Raw genomic sequence first — 22,819 nt, forward strand, 5'->3', positions numbered from 1 at the left:
TTATCAGTGTGCCAAGCTACAGGTGCTCTAAGAGTGCATTGAAGATTTGTGGAATAAAGTCTTTAGAACAAAACTGCATATCAGTTCATCATTGATGTTATTTGGGATTGATGCAGCTCTGCCAGGGGATGTGGGACAGTTCTAGTTTCTGAATAGTCTCCACAGCGGTTGCACACCTTCTGATTGCCACAGCCTGGAAAGATTGTGAACTTCCCATGTTACAGCAATGGTTCTCTCAGTTATTGAGCTTGAACAAATTAGAGAGGAATTTGAATAATTGTAAGGGTCGGGGAGTCAGAAGGCGGGGGAAGCAGATTTGGTCACCTATGACAGCGTGGATTGAAGATAGCTTCGGATGGAGTGATTGGCTTGCCACAGAATCATACTGAACTTCTTAGACATAAAATGAAATGTAGAGAGACGCCCTGATTAAAGTGAAACGTAGTATTTGTATTTATATGTATGAATTATGTTTTGGTTAATCCTGTAGAAGCATTTGTGGCTAATCCGACAAGGTTGATTTCTCTTGATTTATTAACTTGAATGGATTATTTATTGTAATTCTGTTATGCTCTTTTTTGACAATACAAAAAAGAGGAAAAAAACATACCTGATGGCCCATCAGCAAGCACACGATTGCATGATGGCTATCCGGTCATAGTTTTTCTTATTCTCTATCAAACACTATTATAAAATGTCTGTCTTACCTATATATTCATGCATGGAGGCCATCATGTACTGGTTATTCATAAAGCATAATAAAAAAGTTACAAGATAGACACCGTACCATGTGCTTTGTTTCCTAGTAAATCCATTTACTTGTCCTCTTTTTGCTTTCTATAACCTTTGTTCATATTTTTGCAATCTTTCTTTAATTGATACAAAATTGATAAATGTGTAATATTATTAGTAAATCACACTAGTAATAATTTGGATAGCGTTGATATTATTTTGATATTTACAATATCATTAGCAATGTTGTACTTTGCGAGTAAAATATCAAAACTTTTAGATTTCTATTACATTTAATGTTAGTCTTTACACTGGTATCATTCAAAAAGAATGCGTAATACGGTGCTTATGTGAAGCACTCTACTGCTAATTGAGCACGTTTGTGGTAGAAAAATCTGAATAAATCCCTTATCGTGTGACTTAGTTTCAAATATGTATAAAATATATTTCTGAACGTAAATAAGCTACCATTGTTTGATGTTTTAACCTAATTTGAATTATATTACACTTAGAAATAACGATTGTAAGAATATTTTATTTGGGGTAACTGCCACCATCCTGCCTTTTTAAATGTATGTTACATATTTATTAATTTTGTGTGTTCATTTAAATAAATTACCCCTTTTAATGTTGTTGATTATATGTAATAAAATTATGTTACCTGCTTTAGCTATATTAGCTATATTGTCTTACATTGACACAGTGCCTGGCAATGCTCTCCGGTTATAGCAAAGGGAGAGATTGTCAAATGCTTGCACAATTTAGGGCGTACATTCATATGATACATTTAATTACAAAGCACCATATAACTCTGGTACAAATTGTGAATATGCAAGATTGGTGGTTAAATGAACTCCGCCAGATTACCTGAATTTTCCTCTACCCCATTAATCAAAGTCTCACATTTAAATATTCTACATCACTAGTATTGGCACTGCATACCCACATCGGATAGTGCTTGCTAATCACCAAATCGACACTGGGCCTGATTCACAAAGGTAAACTTACACCTTTGTATAAATTTTGCTATTCACAAAGAGATTTACGAGATCAGTCTTTTTATGTGCGGAGACTCCGCACTCATAAAGGTACTACTCGTAAATCCCTTTGTGAATAGCAAACAATCCTAAACTTACACAAAAGTGAAAGTTTACCTTCGTGAATAAGGCCCATAGTGCCTAAAAACTAAATCAAGCCTCTAACCCACTTACTCGATAGATATTCAACAAACATACTATTCTATGTCTACAATTTAAAAAATGTAATACGTTTTATTGTATTTTGTTTAAGGAAGCCTACACTCGAGTGCTGATCGGGAATATTGCCCTGACTACCCTTGTCTTTCCTTCAGGGGCCTCTGGTAAGACTGAGATATGCTCGGATAATTTAGAAGTGAATGAGTGAGCCAGTCAGTAAGTGAGTCAGTGTGTGGTAGTCTTTATTTTTACAACTGAGTGACAAGTTCATACGTACTTTGGCACTAACTGACTTCCCTTGAAATTTCACACTTTCCGCTGTAGCAGTCTCTCTCTCATGAGTGGCATGTGGTAACAGGACAAAATAGCAGCAATTTGAGTTGCACCTGGCGATGCTCTGAGTAACAGTCCTCTACAATCAATGCCCAAGGACTCCAGGAAGCTCACTCCCCAGCTGTATACTTAAATGCCTCTAACATGAGTGCATTCAGATTACGAAATCTGGTGTTTCTATGTAACCCTTTATCCATTCTCAAGGACTAATGTCTGTTTTAAAATCTGAATTCTAGGAACCATAATTTGAGGTGCGTCATTTCTAATAGACGGAGTCCTGTTTATTCGGTTGTTTTTTTTCCAGCATAGTCCATAAACCTTTTGAATTTGATATTTGGCTCCTGTCACTGATCCAGCCTTGTAGCTTTTAGTATTCCTATCACTTTTTTAGGCCTTGTATAAAATATGTTTGGGTTTCTCAGAGTGTGTCTAATGGGCAACCCTGAAGTTGCCCAACAAACCATCTGGTCATATCTCTTGATAGAAGAAGAGATCATTGGGAACAGGGTCAGGTACATAATAGGAACAGTGCTAATATAGAGAAGGATATGTCATTGACAGGAAAATTACTGTTCAGTTTGGAACATAAACTTGGATTGTGAAGCAAAGGTCTCTCTGAACATAATAGTAGGGCTGGTACAACACAGCAACTAGTTTGTTTGCCTGACTGAAGGTCACCAATCAATCACATTCAAACATGTTTATTATCTGTTGTGGCTAAGACCCTCTGAGGAGCACTCATGAGTCCTTGTTTTGGCCTTGAAAATGATCTTGAACAGAAAGTGGGCAGTTCAAACCATGAGCAGATCCACATGATGGGAATGATGGCGTTCCAACTAACAAGGGCAGGAAAGGGCAGAAACTCACCTCATGCATGTATGGGGTTGAAATATAATGAATGAGGGGCAATGGGTATGACTGTCTTTTTTACATCACAGACCAAGTCATTTACTCATGTGAACAGATTTTCCTCTGACACTTCAACCACCATTTGGGAAATGATGAAGATACCCTCAAATCACACTTAAAAGTTTCCTATCTGGCAACAGCCTTTTTCAAGAGAGTATTTCCTCTGCTCACAACAAGGGCTCCACTTTGGGCTAGGTGGTCACAAAGAAAGATCGCATAGAATCTCTGCAGATTGAACTGGTCAGGTAATTTTCTTATTCCCGACAAAATACTCATATAAACACATCTGCAATGACTAAATACGTGGCAGGCACTAATGGTAACCTCAAGAGACCTTCAGCACAAAACAAATGGAGATGGCACCTTTCGGTATTAGAATGATGTGAAAAAGAGATATCCACCACCATGGATAAACTAGTTACTGCCAATTGCAAACCTGAAGACATCTGACTTGAGTCTAATCATTCACAGTGATGTTAACAAGATGTGAAAAACACTACCAGCTTTGGAAAGAAAATAGAGAGAATCCCCAACAATTGTCCACCTTGTTAAGTTCAAAACTGCCAGTAAATCCTACAAAAACTACTTTCTACTCCAAACCCACCTCCTTTAAATTATAGGAGAACCATCCACTCCAAAGAATGCTTCCAGATTGATCAGAAATAATCAGTTGTGCCTGGCTCACCTAACCTCACACAATTTAATACAACAATCCTCACTCCTTAAACAGATTCATGGCAATCAAGGAGGACATAGCCAAATAAACACTCTGTTCTATTACACATAATATAGATCCTGCCTAGAAAAGTCCACCAGCTACCTACACCACCTTCACCCCAAACACCACTTAAATTTTGGAAAGGCCGAAGTAAACACCTGAACTTCCAATTTCTCCCAAGGCCCCATTCCATCATCACTATCTAAGGAAGGCTCAAACGCCGTCATCTTTTTGTGACTATAAATCATAAACCTCTCATTGAACCTAGGCTTCTTCTCTGATTCTATCAAGGGTGGACCATGTATGCCCTCTTCTCAATAACCTCAGCACTGACGAGGCAGTGCTTGACAGCTACAGGTCCATTGCTGGCCTCCCCTTCTTTGCTGAGATTCTAAAAATGTGTTTTGCCAAGCAACTACACAACTACACTAGCAGTAGCCATATCCTATGAGATTTCAAATCAGGGTTCCATTCAGGTTACAGCACTGAAATATTTGTCCTAAAACAACTGCCCTTTAATGAAGGCAACTCCAGCCTATGTATTCTACCCGACTTCTAAGCGACCTTTTTTACCTTTTACCATGAAACCCTCCAAAAAATGAAAGCAACAAAAAAGGATTGGATACAAAAATTTTAAGTTGATTTAGCTCCTATCTTTCATACAGACCACAATGAATCAAAATAGAAACCCCCTCTTTAAGCCCATTAATGCCTCACACCGACTCCTTATAGGCTCCATTCTTGCCCCTTTACTTTTCTACCATGATGTGGAGCCACTAGGCAAGGTCTTAATTGAGGAGAGTATCTCTTTTTTGTAATACACACACTATACCTAATGTTACCTTAAAATAACATGTTTTTATCAGCCTCAAGGTTTTAATCTCTTTTCTTTAAGGCAATCCAACATATTGAGCACACCCTAGCACCTTGACATCCAGCTCAAAGAAAGATATGTCAGGAAAACAGACAGCAGTGCCCAAATAAGTGTTTATCTGCTGAAAGTAGTACACATACTTCTAGGGCACGCATGGTACACACCATAGTGTCTTAAGAAATGAGTGACTACATAGTTGCTGATACCCATTAAGAATCGGAAGTTGGATGATGAGGTATAAAAGATGAGATGACACACTTTCTCCACTGGACGCCAAGGAGACATCCGGCGTTGCTTAAATAAGTAGAATAGTGTCAAGGCAAGATTGATTATTCCACTTTGTGCAACTTTCTCCATTTATTGAAGCTTGGGAACTGAGGCAAGACCAAGAAAAAGAGCCAACAAAAGCCAACTGCAAACCACACCAACTGTCCTCTTACAGAGGACTCCACAAATCCACTCACTGCCTTATTCAAATGCATACAAACGCCACATCTTTTGATTACCAATGCCTTTTGCTCACTCTAGATTAGCAGCAAATACATAATTCAGAGGCAGTTCACTCATCAAAATCATTCCTGGAACTATGTTCTACCTCACAGTAGATCTGAGTATTGGTGGTTGGTGCTTTTAACTATATTAAGAGTTAAGCCAGGAGAACATCTTTAGATGGCAATTTTTGTGACAATCATGCAAAAAGGGTAGAGCCCACTTCATATTGGGAGCAACAAAACAAGCATACTGTATATTTCTTTATAGACTATTTGGAAACAATAAAACACACAAGATGATGGACGGAATGTTGCACATTGGCAAAACATTCAGCCCCAGTCACAGATCTGGGTTTAATCCATGGTTATTTTGCTCACCACGCCACCCCAGTTCAGACATGGCCATATGCAAATCAGTCTTGACCCTGTGCCTCATGGGAACAGTCCAACCCGAACTGCCAAGCCATGTCTTCCCTGGACCAAAATCAAGCATCCTAGGACCGGTTTCAGGGTCCATCCATCATCCCCTTTGGTTTTGCTTTGTTCGCCCTAAGTTGGCAGGGTATGCCCAGACGTGGATCCCTTGCACACTTTGCCACTGGATTCAAGCTAGCCTGGCTGATGACGGCTGATTAGCCAGAAACCGGTCCCAGGATGCTTGTTTCCGGTTCAGGGAAGACATGGCTTGGCAGTTCGGGCTGGACTGTTCCCATGAGGCACAGGGTCAGACTAATTTACATATGGCCATGTCTGAACTGGGGTGGCGCAGTGAGCTAAAGAATGACAATGGATTAAACCCAGATCAGTTGACTGGGGGTGAGTGCTTGCAATGTTCAACACTCCATCCATCATCCCCTTTGGTTTTGCTTTATTTGGAAACAATAGCCCACAATTCCTAATCAAGTCACCAACCCATTCTTCTATCTCTTTGAAAGCCCGACTGTCAATCTTCACCATGTGGTTAACAACTAAAGACTAGTCAAATCAAATCACAATTGCATAGGTAATAAAAACCAAAAACACTAATCAAATGTTCAAAAGAGGCAGAATAAGAATGTATGAGAAGACTGGTTGTGAAGAGCTAAACAGTTTCGCTCTAGCAACCATTTACCAATTAGGTTACAGTGAGCCTTTTAGTGCACCTAATTGCTAATGTGTATTATTTGGGCCCATGTGGGACTTTGTGGGCATACCCATATAGGAGGGGCAAGTTCAAATCCAGTAGGAGTTTACAAATTCATTTTTAACCAAAAATACTACATTGCCAATGTCTAGTTAAGGTATTCACATTCTAAACTTAAGGTTCACAAACAAATCTGGAAATGTTTTCTTTTTCCCTAGACCTAGGATGAGATACCCTCCCAATAACGACCCTCACCAATACCCAAACCAAAACACTACGCTGGTACCAGTATGTATAGCGTACAAGAATATGTTACATCTACAGTCATTAGCAGTATGTATCAGTAAATACGTATGTACTGAAACGTATGGCTGCTGCCAGTAACTAGGTATCCATACCATAGGGTATGGATACCTACTGTTACTAGCTGCACCTTACAGATAGCATTTTTGGATTACTTATAACTTTGGAATTGTGGCCTGAGTTGGCCCAAAATATTTCAAAACCAAAATATTTCGAACTGTGTTTGCTCTTGATAAACTTTGCACACATTGGTAGTGGAATCTCAAAAGTTTTATTTTTACATGTCCCCCTGACAGGGACGTCTGGGAAAGTGGGATGTTAAAACTGAATTCCAATGAATATGCTCAGTGGGTAATGAGTATAGAACATAACAGAAGTCCATGATGGCACTGGTGACATGGATACTGGGTACATGCGATGGCTGCTGAAGACCACATCCTGTGCAGAGTGTCTGCTGAGGTGTGGCCACTGGCCAAGCTCAGCAGGCAGTGGGGACAAGAGTACTGAACACAAGGTGCGGCTTAAAGTCACACCTTCTGTCAGTAATCTGCAGGACAGAGAAAAGACTATCTGACCAGAGCCCACTTGGCACTACTGCAGGCCATTGTCAGTGGGTTTTAGGGGAGCAGGAACTGGAAGCATGTATGGTCAAAACTCATACTCTGCTTCCATTGCTCACTGGGCAGAGCTCAAGCCATGCCAGAAGGGTGTCTGGACAGGGAACACGACACAAAATACAGCCAAACATCATGCACTACACCAAATTCTTGCTGAGCTTAACCAAAGACAAGCCTGCTGGCCTCTAGCTGCAGGGGACCAAGCATAGGGTGCGGCAAGTTAGGGCAATGCATATAAGGTGACTGTTCACCATCGGCGGCCGACACAGGTAACCTTGGTGAGTCGGTTGTGGGGGAAAGTCAACAGATGATGGAATAGGTATAATTAAATAAATAAATAATACCTACTCCGTCATCTGTAGACTCCTCCCCTGCCACGCTCTGCCACACTGCGCTTACCTGTGCTGGCCGCGGGTGCTTTTTACTGCATTATTTGGGTGAATACCACATCTAATTCCATTGAATTCTGGCCTGGCAGAATTGGCATAATCTTGTTTACTTCAGATTCAGCGCAGACATAATTGTAAGGATCAGTGAAGCACTGTATAGAAACCCTATTGAATGTAAGGTGTTTTTGAAGCTACTGTTATTCATTTGAACATACCCAAGTAATATTTTTTAAGTGTTTCTGTCGTTTCCTGTATCTTGACTTCCTTGGGCTAGAACCAGAGTACAGAAACGAGGAAAAAGGTGCGAATACATTGAAAAAAATTATAACCTCCCATGTTGTAATCAATGTTCACCTTATCATACCCTCAGAGTCCAGCCTCTCTCAAGCATTATTCACTGTCATGCAATGAAACTTTTCAGGAGCTTTCATGGTTTTACACAATTAGAATATCCCAAATGAAGGTTAATAAAAGTCAAGCAGAACAACAGCTTTTCTTCTTCCAAACATAGTTCCTGTTCCAAACCACAACAAAAAAACAGGAATACGCTTAACGCCATAATATGTCCGTTCAATGTTTTCGGGAACAAACCTATTTCGCTCTCAATAGGACTGTAAGGTAGGACATATTGCAAGGACGTGTACATCACCAGCTTCTCTCTACACCAGCCGTGGCTGCTGCAGGTAAGAGCAGTGGAGCTGTGGGGCCTGCTGGGGGGGAGGGGATTTTGAAAGACAGCCACAAGGGAAATTTAAATAAATAATTCATTTTCCCTCGTGATCCTCTCTCGAGATCCCCCCCCTCCGCCCATCGCTTTTACCTGCAGCGGCCGTGGCTCCTCTACACACAACTCAAATGCCAGCTACTGTAAGGTTTGGAAGGCTACTTTTCCAATACACAACAAATGCTATTCAATACAGAATACAGAGTTTTCCAACAAGCTGATTTATTTAAGTTGTGGATTTTTTTACAAGGCCACCCTTCAGTTATGGTTCCTCTACTTCCTCAAATGTCATTTGACATTTTTTGAGGTAAGTGTTGACCCATTTTCTGGTATGCCAGCAAATGCTGTTACTGAGGCATTGCTGTCTTATTCAACAAAATATCCAAAGTCTCTGCAAGAGTTTATGACTTATGATATCTTTAATGGAGCCTTTTTTTTATCGCTGTACATACATTCCATTATAACTGCAGTCTTGATGCATTTAAATACAGATATTAACAAATAAGTAACAATTATATAGCAGATTTATTTCCTAATCGATTAAGAAGAGAATAAACGAAGTTACAATCTAACCCATCAAGAATAATTAGTCTTATTCATCTGTGAAAAAACTGTCCCAGATGTACTTAAGGCGTCAGTGTCCTTAACACATTTGGTGGTAAGTATAGCTGCTTCTAGTTCATAAATTTGTTTAAACCTGGACCACCATTTTAGAGCGAGGTATCGTATCAATCCAGGCCCTGGCAATGCATAGCCTTTGTTACCAGCATCTTGCACTGAGCGCCTCCAGTTTCCTCTTATCATCAGGTGGTCAATTTGGTTTCTGTCCCTGCGATTGGGTGAGCACCAAGTTATTTCTTGAATATCATGGTGGGGGAAAAGAGCCATCCTATGAACAGATCATTTGTGGCACACAATTCCAAGTGTCTTTCTCCATTGCCATTCATTGGTCCACAACCTTTCTTTCCGATGGCTCTGTCATTATTTGTGTTGTCATTTCCCAGTTTAGCATTCATTTCTTCCATCACAATCTTCATGGCTTCAAGCTCAGCTTGCATCTGTTGCTAGAATATGACTATTTCTTCTGCGTCATTTGGTGGAGCATAGCACTGGATAATGGTGGTGTTGATGTGTCTGCCTTTTAACCTGGAAGTAATGAATCTACTGTTGAATGGCTTTCACTCAATGAGGTATTTCTCTATACTCTCTCACTGCAAGATGTCAAAGTGAGGAGGTGTATGGAAGTCAGCAGTGACCACCATCTAGACCATCTAGTGACTGCTCTTGGGAAGCTCAGAAAAAGAGAATGCAAAACATCAGTATGACATCACTTCAATGTTGCAAAATTACTGGACCCGAAGACCAAGAAGGAATTCATCTTACAAATTAAAATCAGGTACCAACACCTGGCAGACAAAGAAGATCAGTCTACGCCAGCTGCAGAGAACAACAAATGTGAACAGGTCTCTTCAATACAAGTGAAGAGCTGGGAAACATACCTGGGGACAAAGACAAGGACTAGGAAAGAATGGATAAGACAATGCACATGGCAAGCTATTGAAGACCCAAGGGCAACAAAAATAGAAACTCATGGAAGCCAAATCTAAGAGGCTGCAGGAGAAATGCAAGCAACAGTATATAGAAGCAAACAGAGCAGTCAAAAGGATGACAGGAGCAGACCAGCGGGCACACATAGATAAGCTTGCTATCCAAGTTGAAATGGCAGCCAGTAGAGGAGAACGAGGGAAGATCTTCACAATCACAAAGATAGTCAGTGGTAAATTGTGTGTATCACACAACACCGTTATCATGTACAAGCAAGGCAGACTAGTTATAACAGAGAAAGACCAGAAAACACTTTGGGTTGAGCACTTCAAAGAAGTCTTGAACAGGCAAGTGTCAACAAGCAAAGCGGGAATCTAAGAAGCAGAGACAGGCTTGGATGTGAACACCACCCACCACAGAAAGAAGAAATCATCACTGCCATCCAGTCTCTTAAAAATGGAAAATCTCCTGGTCAACATAACCTGAATGCAGATTTATTCAAGGCAGACCCTGAAACTTCAGGCAAGATCCTCCAATCACTGTTTACATCGATTTGAGAGGGAAAGAAAGTGCCAGATGACTGGAACCCAGGAATGACCATCAAGTGGCCAAAGAAGGTAGCATTAATCAACTGTAACAAGAGATGTGGAACCACCCTTCTGTCAATTCTCTGTAAAAAGAAGTCTGGGGAAAATCATTATAAAGCACATCTCTGATACTGTGTACAAGCAGTTAAGGAAAGAATAAACTGGGTTCCACAATAGCAGTGGGTATGTGGATCAGATCCTTACTCTACTCAACATCATATAGCAGTGCACAGAGTGACAGAGACAACCATACATCAACTTCATTGATTTTGTGAAAGCCTTTGACAGTATCCACTGTGACAACCTCTGGTGTATATGGAGAGCCAATGATGGCATACTACAGTAGATCGTTCTCCTCATCAACATCTCCTATGATAATTTTACCTGAAAGCTGGGAGATTGTGACTATAGCTTCGAAGTCAAAACAGGTGTGGGACCTTATTCTCTACATAACACAACATGTGCATTTGTGAAGGGTACTTTCACCCTGAAGGGTATTTTGCTGCTAAACAACTGATGTTTATTGTTACCCAACTCAAATGTACTCATTATATCAACATCAAAAGAATGAAAGGCTGAGTGGGCCCACTGAGATTTTAAACTCTGACCATGAGGTCAAATATAGGCCCCTACAGTAGACATTAGTCCACTAAGCCACCAGACCCAACATTGAAAGACCTTTACTATGTGGATGACCTAGCCTTGCTCTCTCACAACACACCAGAATATGCTAGAAAATAAATCTTGCCTCAACATCTATGCACAGCAGGTGAGCCTGTAGATCAACATGAAGAAATAAGAAGGCATGCCACTCAACATCCCACACCCTTTATCGGTAAAGGTTGATGGGAAGCACCCAGTCATGACTGAACAGTTCATCTACCTAGGCTGTACTATCAGACACTTTGGAGGGGCAGGCAGTGATGTTATGAGCAGACTGAACAATGCCACAAATGCCTTCAGGATGCTGAACAATGTGTGGAGGTCATCTAAATACAGCACCAAAACCAACACTCTTGTATGGATCAGAATGCTGGTAGATGATGAAAAGCAACATCACCAAACTCAGCTTTCCATAACAGTAACCTGAGAAGAATCTTGACCATTTTCTGGCCGCAAACCATCTTTAACCAGGAACTTTGTAGTATCCTGCATATATGTTGTAAGGTGTTTTACCTCCCCTGCTCAGCCAGTGCCTGTGCTCTGACTCATTAGAATGTTGGAGTCTGATGATGCCTCGGAATGTTGGGACTGAGAGAGGCAGAGTGACAGTTGGTCATGGGGTGAGCAGCTGACAGGCAGCTCCTGGTGGGACTCTTATTTACAACATATCTACTTGATGTCCTGAACCTTACTACTTGTTATCTTCACCAATAAAACATACTGAGTTACAACCTTTCTGTGTGGACCTTCATCACTACAAACTGCTCATCAAATACAAGCAGGAGATCATGGACACAGTTAGTCCTGTCAGCCTTAGGGTGGTCTTACCCCAAACACTTTGCCTTCACCCCTCCTATTTATGCTGATTTTTTGTTGGCCTTAGGACTTTGTGCACTTTACCACTGCTAATCAGGGTTAAAGTGCTTGTGCTTTCTCTCCTAAACATGGTAGAATTGGCTTGTACTCAACTACCATTTTGAATTCACTCATATGTCCTTAGTAAAGTGTTATGCCATGGACCCAGGGCCTTTAAATTAAATTCTACTAGTGGGCACGCTGCACTGCTTGTGCCCCCCAATTAAGAAGCCCTGTAAAATATGTCCCAGGTCTACCATTGCAGCCTGTGTGCACAGTTTTAAACTGCCACTGTGACCTGGCAAAATAAACCTTTTGCCAGGCCCAAACCTTCCTTTTTAAAACATATGTCACCTCTAAGGTAGGCCCTAAACATCCCAGAGAACTGGTGCACTGTATTTAAAAAGTTGGGCATTTGCTGATAAGTTTTACATGTCCTAATAGTGCAACATTGTTAAATAATTTTTTCACTACTGCTCTCCTTCATAGGATAAAATTGGGTTTCCATCTTACATTTAATAAGTGTTAACTTTCAATGTAGAGCAGGCAAACAGGTCGAGTTTGGTGTCTGAGGAATTATAATTAAAAACCCTCTTTAATGGCAAAGTCAGATTTTTATTCACAATTCTGAAAATGCCACTTTTAGAATGCTGGCATTTTTATGTACCAGCCGTATGGTTCCTGCAGTTTGTCCCTGGGTCACATGACTAGGTGTAGCTCGCAGTTGGTCTTTGTGTATTGCTCCCAGATCTTGAGACAAAGGTAAATTCCGTGTTGGCAGGAGGGGTCACTCTGACTTAATGAGGGGGTGGACTGTCACCTTCCACACTTGCACATGACAATGGCCCTGCCTGAACACACTCAAAAAGGGTTTGTCAGTCACTAGTCAGCCACACTGGGACCAAGGCAGGGAAGATGGGGATGACTGACACCTCAGGGGGGTGGAAACCTCCAGAACCTTCTCCTACTTCAAAGTGGGCACCAGGTATAAATAGTGGACGCTCAGACCCAACTTTTCAATACACATCTGGACCTGCAGAAGACCCAGAAGGACTGCTGTGCTGCTTTGCTGCAAGAAGGACTGCCACTCTGCTGCCCTGCTGACCTCCAGCCTGAATGAGAAGGACTGGAACTACACCTTGAACTCAGGAGCACCAGAGTGACTCTAATGGCTAATTGGCTGGCCTCCTGATTGGAGCTGAAGGGACAGAACAGGCTCCAACAACCTAGAGTCCAGCACCTATACTCAGTCAGGTGTGAGTGGGATGCCACCCTAGTCCTAGACACTTGGAAATTAATCTGAAGGTGCTCTGCCAGCCCAGCCTGTGGTCCCAGCAAAACCGACGCAGCCTGATGCATCACCTTGCAAAATTCCGCATCGGAACCACTGTGTGACGCATCTTTGAAGCAGGACTTCACATTGCAAGCCCTGCAACTTCTTCAGAACCAGCCAGTGTGCAACACATCTTCAAAGCAGTACTTTGCATCACAAGCCCCTTGTCGACTGCATCCTCAACTGCAACTCAGTACTTCACATCACACCATCTCAACTTCCTGGAGCTGCCACTGCGTGACGCATCTCCATGCCCAGACCTCGCACGTCCTCGACGCAAGACTCAGCATCACTCCACAACTAGGATTTAAAGTACACTGTTCAGCAACCCCAACTGGGCCCCTGTAGCCAGCCCATGCTCCAACACACTCGGCCTGAACTTGTGACTTTGTCCCAGTCTAGCGCAACCAGATAATAAAATTTTGAGCTTTGTGCTTTTGACGCTACTTTCACTTAAAGTTTTAAAATTGCATTTCTCCGTTCCAACTGATTGGATTTTTGTCATTTTGACAACTTAAATTGTTTACAAAAAATTACACAATTTTTCTAAAATTGGTGTGGGATTTTGCTAGTGTTGTTTCACTTTATTACTGTGTGGATTGCTGCATAAACAATTTACACCTTTCTTCTAAGTTAAGCCTGACTGTTCTGTGCCAAGTTACCAGGGGGTTGAGCACAGACTTATTTGGGTTTGCTTGTGACTTCACCCTGACAAGGATTGTAATTGCTGCTTGGGTAGCGTTTCACCCCAATAACCCATTTTGGTACAGACATCATCATTATGAAAAGCCAATGGAAATGGATAGGACACAACATCAGAAGAGAACACAACTTCACCACAAGAACAGCTCTCCACTGGACCCCAGAAAGCAAAAGTCCAAAGAACACTTTGAGGCAAACTGTGGAAACAGAAACAAAGACCCTGAACCACAGCTGGGGAACTGTAGTGGAGGTCTTCTGTTGCTGCCCTACATGCCATTCGGCATAACGGACAGTAAATTGTTACCACTAACTGTCCAATTTGCACATACTTGTACATGGATAGAGTACTGCCAAGAGTTTTTACAGGGGCAAAAGACTGGGTCAGATTAACTTTGAGCAAATCCATCTCTTGTTATGAATACAGTATGATTTTGCTTCTAGAAAATTATTATAATGCCAAAACTTGATGAGCCATTAGATTGTTTCTATTATAAAGTAATTCCGCTGAAAATGTTTATAATATGTGTTTAACAATTTAGGGTTAATGGTAGTCATGATCACATCCTAAGTACAGCTTTCAGCTCTATTACTACTTTTTTACTTGTTGTCAATTGATTTTAGCATGTTTTCTTCTGTTTATATTCCTAGTTTCGCAAAGATTGTTTTGCAGGAATCATCCCTTTCTCCTCATTGGAAGACATTATCTCTGTTTTAATAGAGTCAACTGTAGAGCCTGTCTTCTTTTCCAAATCTTTTATTCGTTCACTAAACTCTTGTTTTTATTTTGTAATTTAGATGTGACTTGAAACATTGATATAGTTCTGGTGAACTCTAAATAATCAAGTAGGATTATATAGTCATATTGTCCCATTTATTTCTGCTAATGTCTTTATGTAAAAATGATTCAGGGCATGAGGCAATCTGGGCTGATTATTCTTTTATCCAGCACTTTAACAATAATTCTGTGCTAACAATTATATTTGCATATGTTTCCTGATAAACGTTAAGTGCTCGGTTAATTTCAGCCCATATCGACATTTCACCAGTATATTTCATATACATTTCCAGTTCATCCTTTGAAATGCTATTGCAATGATAGCTATAATTATTGTTGACAGAAAGACCTGAAGAATTTGAACAAAATATATAATAGCAACCAATGAATTTGTGAGATTTGATAGCAGTCTCCCTATATGATCCGATTTTTCAGATGGCACTATATTTTTGTTTCACTGTCTGTAAATCAATTTCATATAATATAAAGACCTAATACTTAAATCGTGTTCTCTTCCAAGTACTGCCCTTATGTTACTCGTAAACTGTATATCAAATGAATAGCATGTATTATTCTTGTAGACATTTGTTCAATAAAGCCCTCTTGACTTCACATCTTTTATATGCCTCTATCAATTTCTTTGTATTTGATCTGATTGTAAAAATATTTCTTCCCCTCAAATATTACTCTAAATTGGTTTGCTAGTTCTTGCTATTGCTCAATTTATTAACCTGATTATTTTAAGAAATTCATATGTGAATAATTATATAGTGAACTCTTCTCATTTGCTTATTTCTCCTATAAGTGCACTCTAAGCCCTCCAGTGTACAATAGGCTCTGCGGATTCCTGATTTAAATAAATACTACTACTTTTGTAGCCTATTCAGAAAATTGTAATTGTAATGTAATAGGAAAGCTGCTATTACAACTGAAAACCCATGTAGGCTGGTCGGATTCCTTTGTTGTCCAGCTTTCTTTCTATAAATGAATGAGCAGAAGAGTTACTTGTAAAGTGATTAATGCTGCTTACTTCTTCCACAAGTGAGTTATCCAGTATAATATAATCAATTTTTGAGAACTAGCAATACTTTACAGAGCAAAATGTATCTTCAATCATCCCTATACTTATTCCTCCTGAAAGCCATTATCAGCCATTAAATTTCCTGCTGCTCTTTTTAGCGAATGTATGACATTACAACGCATACATTCACAACGCGGTATTTTACATAGCATTCGTTACAACGCAAGTCGTTACAACGACTTATGCTGGAGGGCGCTGGTCTTAGGAATAGTATGATTTACTATTCCAACTCCTGCCTACGTAACAGTAGGGAAGGTGTTGGAATAGTAAATCAAACAATTCCTTAGCTTAGCACGCCATCCAACGCAAGTTGTTGTAACGACTTGCGTTGTAATGCCACGATGTAAACATACCGTGGTGTAACGACCACGTTGTAAAGGTCGTTCTCCCTTTTGAGCTGCTGTTTGCTCCTTTCAGTAAAGTGATGTTTACGTTCAAATCCTATTTGAAGCAGAAAATATGGAGGATGAGAGTCTCCAGTATTTTTGTGACGGGTGAATCAATTAACAATCTCCAAATTAAAAACAAGTCATCCCCAACAGTCAGGCCATAGACTGAACTGTCATATATATCGTCTGATGATTTTACAACACTGCCACTACCCACCTTCTATGCACACCCCTTCACATTTTTAAGATGAAAAAACATTTTTTTTCTGGGCTACAAAAACTGCAACTGTTGCATTAATATCTTGCCAAAAACCTTAAACCAACTCCTTGCACCTGCTTCGCTGTAATGGCTGTTTCTTATAGGAAGATCAATATTTGATTCTTTCTCCTTCTGCTCCTCCTTCTCTCTTTCATACTTAATCTCAATCTTTTCTACTCAGCTGTTCTAACACCTTCTTCAAAGCTCAAGACAAAGTTTCTGCTCTTACATTGATGTTTTTCCAACCAAAGGTTTGCCCTTTGGATAATTTCTTCTGGAACTTCTGCGTGAAAATGCTTAGGGCCTGATTTATACTTTGGCTGCTGGGATACACCGTCACAAACATGACCATATCCTGTCCACTGCATTTCAAATGCCATAGGATATAATGTCTTGTCATACGGCGGACGGGATACCTGTCGTGTTTGTGATGGAATATTCCATCCGCCAAAGTATGTATCAGGTCCTTGAAGTGTGTTGCAGGTGTGAGAACAACTGAAAAGAAAAAATTAGAACAAGGAAGATCTATAGATATGATATATTTTTTACAGCTCCCAGATGCTTTTACTTCATATCAATAAAAAAAAAAATCTTCTTTGCTTGTGTTCTTTGTGCCTCCTTTTCGGTAAATATTTGGAGCTGTAGCTCCAATCCTTTCCACTTTTTGATTTGGGGTTCACTTCTATGAGCCCATCTTCTAGCTTTCTAAAATTTCTCCCTTTCTGCAATTTCAACTCCTATTGGAGCCTCACTTTTTTATTTTCAGAAAAGATGGTTTTTAAATAACTTTGATTCCTTTATTTCTTTACATATCAGTTCTTCCTTCCGTCGGTATCGCTCCTTCCCAAATGCCTGATTGATATTTTGGTGTTATTAAGTCATATACTTGATACTTTCTGAAAAGTTCCCTCATTCTAGCTTTAAACCTTGTTACAATGGCCCAATATACCAGGCCTCTGATGGGTTCTAGAAGACAAATGATTGTCTGCTTCTCCTTTAGAATTCTATGATCTCTTTGTTCATTTGATTTCTGAGTCAGGGCTTATGGGTTTAATGCTCATGTGTTAAAAGTCTCAAGGTAAGCTAATACCTACATCAGTGATTGGTGCTGAGCACGAAATGTCGACCACTCATCCCTTTTACCAGTCACAAATCAATTGTCCCGATTCACAGAACTAACTTAAGACAAAATCCTAAACTTACTACTTTTGGTATTCACAGAAGGTATTTAGTAGTAGTAAAGTTATGATTTTGTCTTCAGTCTGTCGTAAGTCTGTCCTAAGTTTGTCTTAGGTTTGTCTTAAGTCTGTCTTATGTCTGTCTCAAGTCTGTCCTACTACATTTGGTATTCACAGAAGGCATTTAGTAGTAGTAAATTTAGGATGTTGTCTTAAGTTTGACTTAAGAAAGACTTAAGACAGACTTAAGACAGACTTAAGACAAACTTAAGACAAACTTAGGACAGACTTAAGACAGACTTAAGACAGACTTAAGACAGACTTAAGACAGACTTAAGACAAACTTAAGACAAACTTAGGACAGACTTAAGACAAACTTAGGACAGACTTAAGACAGACTTAAGACACAATCCTAACTTTACTACTACTAAATTCCTTCTGTGAGTACCAAAAGTAGTACGTTTAGGATTTTGTCTTAAGTTAGTTCTGTGAATCGGACCCATAGTTTAACCCTCTCTGGATTATCCCTTATAGAGAAATAGGAACTTTTGCTCTTGCTAGGACGGTTTTATTATTCCACGTAACAGAGGCATGGATTTTCTAGGAACACTTCATCACCTCCACATAGTCCAGTTGATAAGTATTGTTATGCTTGGGTGGCAAGGCACCCTTTGAGAAGGTTGTCTAGGCTGGACCTAATGATTTCACTGCACCTTTAAGGGTTTCTTAAAACTCCCCCAAAGCCTGGGCTTATTCAAGGGTTATTTTCAAAGTTACCTTTCTAAATTGAAAGAAATACTTCAGTGGTGTCTTTTGCAATGCCTCCATCTATGCTGTAGCCTTTTTCTGGAGAAAATAATTTATTTTACCAGAACCATCCCAGAAAAGTGACATTATATATAAAACAAAATGTGGTGAGGTGTGAGTTGTAGTCAAGTACAGAACCTTGATTTAATGGTCAAAAATGCTCAATAGTTGTTTTTTCATATTTACAGTTTGAGGTGCGAACAAATAGACCAATTTACACAGAATTAAGTGTTTTATCAGGTATGGAAACCAAGACCAGAACCTAGACGTTTGAGGTCAGCAGCTTAGTCACTTTGAATCACACTTGCTTCCAAATTCTGTTCTATGTTTATTTGGCATGGTAAAACCAAATGTGATTATCAATCCTGATATCCCTGCTGACACTTTATACCTGACTTCTTTAAAACAAAAATAATCACATCAAAGCAGACTGCAGTACAATACATAAACTATGAATCCCGGCTAGAATCATAGAACAGTTGACCAGTTAAGAATCACATGGATCATATTCTCTCACCATGGGCTGTGGTGCTATCCCTATCACTTCCAGTTCAGCTTTCACTTTCAAGCAAATACACTCATTACTTTGAAAGTAGTTTTCAATCCCTGCAGTTATGGGCAGGCAGCCACTTTAAAAGATAGGCCATTCTAATAACTTGCTGCTATAGTACTGAGAACCCATTTTCATGCAGTCTAATCCACTCACATTTCCGAGATTTAAGCAATTAGCTCATTTATTTGTATTTTATTATGGGTAAGACTATTGATAATTCTCCATTGACTATTAAATAGTAATTCCATGTCCCCGCTCAGGTATAATATCCAATACTAAGCTTTTTAGTGAACTTTGTATTCTTATATTAACTTCTGCCGCCTAGTAGTTTAACAAATGCCATTGTACTTCAGTGAATTTGCGAAAATATTTTAATTTTGTTGTTAGATTCTGGTGACAGAAGCTCAATTAATTATTCTACATGTAATATTTTCAGTGTCTAATTAGGTCCAATTTTTATTTACTAAGAAATCATACTGAACGTCAATTTATGGTTTGCTCAGCTAACCTTAACTGGCCAACTTCAGTGGTGTCTTGGTTTTCTTTAATAACCAGTAATAAATGGATGCAGTAAACCAAGTAAAAGTACACCAGTGAGAAGCATTGTAATTTCATATTAATCTTGATGTAATTCCATTCAGTGGTTTTTCCTGTAGCTGAGTGCAAAGTTTTCTAGATGGATGGATCTATCTGTTCGAATCGTAACACACCGAAAGTGAGCCAGAAATGCTATTTGAGAGGAAATTATGCCAAAGCTATAAGCATAACAAAGTTTTCCTTTTCAGGAAAGTTAGACCTAATCAAAATTACATAGTCGCTGAAACTTGAGTTACACCTGTTTTAACTATATGTTCAATTAAAACCTTTGTATTTGCCTTTATCTTACTCGAAAGAGAATGTAAATGATCCACAAAGATAATTTGGTCCTAGTAGGAGAAGTATATATATATACATAGTCAAAGGTGATTTTATTGAGAGATGATTTAGGATATACATATAGATGGAGCCACATTCTTTAGTGATGTAGGAAATAAAACTGTCAAAACTTTATAAAGTAAGGGTAGTTTCCCAGTGCCTTGAATTTACCAATCAACAAATCTGTGGTCAGGAGCATTGTAGATTCAGTGAGTATTGGAATTTAATAAGTGATTGTGTGTCATGATTAGGAAATGTGATGTGTCATCTTAGGCACTCCTTAAAGAAAAGATTGTTGATTTGATAGCAATATGTTTACCTTTTTGTCACTTGCTGGCTTGATATTCATTTTTTTTATACTTGTGTCTGCTTACAGGAATAAATATAGAATCCTTTGCTCGACAAGCATTATGGAAAGCTGGCCTGAACTTTGGCCATGGAACGGGTCATGGCATTGGCAACTTCCTCGCAGTTCATGAGTGTATGTACATTTTCTATCTTCTGGTTATATGGAAGCATCTGTTGAATAATGTTTTACTGTAGCAAAAAAATGAATAAAAAATACAAGCCTATAACGTCCATTTTCTCATCTTGTCAGTAGGTTGCACTAAAATGGGAACTATGGGCAAGACATACTAAATTTCTGGTAAAGAAAAGCAGTTGGAATTTGCAACCAGAAACTGATTTTACAAAACAACCTATGTACTAATAGCTGGGTTTGCAAAACAATGATTAATAGTGAGTCACAGACTGACCTGCATATTGAATATTTATTAGGCAGGTCGGAATTTCCGACTCTCGAAAATGTGTCACTGTCAAAGGATGGTAGCCTGCAAGTGTCTGCAGACTGCCATACCTGTGATTGCTTTTCAAAAATGATTTTTTTAGAGCATCCCTATTTCTTTGAGAAAACTGGGGCTGCTTTTAAAAAGCCATATTGTTTTTGAAGACTGCCACTGAGAATCTCCAGTGGTCCCTTTCTGCAGTCTATCCCCTGATCCCTAAAACCTGTACTCCGATTCACAAAGGGGGAGGGCCTCAAACAGGACGTCACACCCTTCTGTAAATCAATTACCAACCTCTATAATTTGTTGGTGCTGTGAAAAACTAAGGGGCGTGGTTAGATGTTATACTTGGACGTGTGAGGTATGGGGATCTGTTTTCTAAAATGCTCCTTGAGTAACAAAAACTGTATTGCACTGAGTTTATGCTGCAATCAGAAGCCAATTGAGACATTTAACTGTCAGCTGGGTAAGGCCCAAAATTAGTCTCAAGCCTGATTTTATATAGTTTGCATTTTTTACTCACTCCAGAGAGAAGTCAAGAGCAGGCACTGATACAGTCCAAGCTTAATAAGCAAAACATGGAATCAATATTACTGGAGGATTGCAGACAGTGGGATGAGGCACGTGTTGAACTGAATAGGAGGAGAAAAGATCCAAGAGGATCAGAGTTCGTAGGTGGCCTCTACCCAGAGTTTGCAGGAGGAGTTTCTTATCATCCAAAATGGCTGCATCTTTCCCATTAGGTGCCCATGAGTGGATTAATTTAAGTCAATGAGATTGTTGACTCAAGTGTAACTTTGCATGTGTTTTGGATTAGCAATATTGTCATTAGTTTCATTTCTCCATTCAAGAGTATTTGCACTCTACTGTTGCACTTTGTAGAAATCTATTGCCCATTCACCTTTATTTACTGTATCGAATTTACCCACATTGCAGTACAATGTAAGTTGCAGGAAAACTGTTCTCTTCATGTCTTGCGGGTGGTAATTTTTGTGATGCACATTGTTGAATGCAAGGTGGTTTTGAATTCAACTAGTTTATGATCCTCCCAAACAATGTGTCACTGCGATCACTGTGCTTGATTGAGGCCTATTAAGGGATTTCTGAATTGTAAAGAGACAGACAAAAGAGAATTATATAAAGTATATGTGGTGTCTGTGCATCATTTTTCAGTGCACTTGTTTTACATATAAGTGTTGGAATGTTCCTTTGTACTTGCCAGAGTATTCTATGTTATATATGTTTGGAATGTTTGGGTTAGAGGCTGGAACTGCTTCTGAATCAGTTGGAGCAGCCACCTTGAGCCCTTTACACTGAATACTTGTATATCCTGTTATCTACATTAAAACGCTGTATAGCCATGCACTGGCGGGCCCCATCAGGTCCTCCGATCGCGGCATGGGTGGGGGCGGTTCTCAAATGGGCGGCGGCCGAGGAGGGCACAATCAGGGAGGAGGAAGCCAAAGGTATGCGTAAGGTCCCAATCTCCCTAGAATGGGCGCTCCTGCTGCACCAATTTAGGCAGTCCCAGACTCCAGAGACCCCAGTGGCTGCCTTACACGCCCCAAGCGCCACACAACCTCACACCGCACAGGCTCCCGAGATAGGAGACCCCCTCCACAACCCTCCGCGGTCCCCTTGGATGCATCGGGTCTGACCCCCCCCTGTGGGAACTCTCCACAGCAACCCATAGCAGCCCGCATACACACTCCCTCCTAGGCGAATGGTAGCTGCATGATGGAGTAGGCAATAGCGGACTCATAGTATACGCCTCACCCCAACGCTAAGCACCCCATGGCACCCCCCCAGTTCAGTTCTCCCCCCTAGTTTTTCTTTCACTGGCACAGACCTGCTATACCGCAGACCGCATTCACGCCAACCACGATGTAAATGTAATCCTGCAATCACTGATGGTCTACCCCACTGCGTATATGTTGCAGACATTGATGTGAAACATGATAAATGTACGTCTATATAACTAAA

The 22,819-nt window shown here is 40.0% G+C and overlaps 1 protein-coding gene across 2 annotated transcripts in view; it reads left to right on the forward strand.

The window, feature by feature from the left end:
* Positions 1-22,819, forward strand: part of LOC146829142 (xaa-Pro aminopeptidase 2-like) — a 565,756-nt gene that overhangs the window by 450,557 nt on the left and 92,380 nt on the right. For both annotated transcript variants that reach the window (XM_085607766.1, XM_085607767.1), the window contains 2 exons: positions 2,023-2,092; positions 20,428-20,532. In XM_085607766.1, coding sequence (XP_085463892.1) covers positions 2,023-2,092; positions 20,428-20,532 — 175 coding nt within the window. The remainder of the gene's footprint in view (positions 1-2,022; positions 2,093-20,427; positions 20,533-22,819) is intronic.

This window comes from Triturus cristatus, chromosome 5_2 (genome assembly GCF_964204655.1).
Source record: "Triturus cristatus chromosome 5_2, aTriCri1.1, whole genome shotgun sequence".
NCBI lineage: Eukaryota > Metazoa > Chordata > Amphibia > Caudata > Salamandridae > Triturus > Triturus cristatus.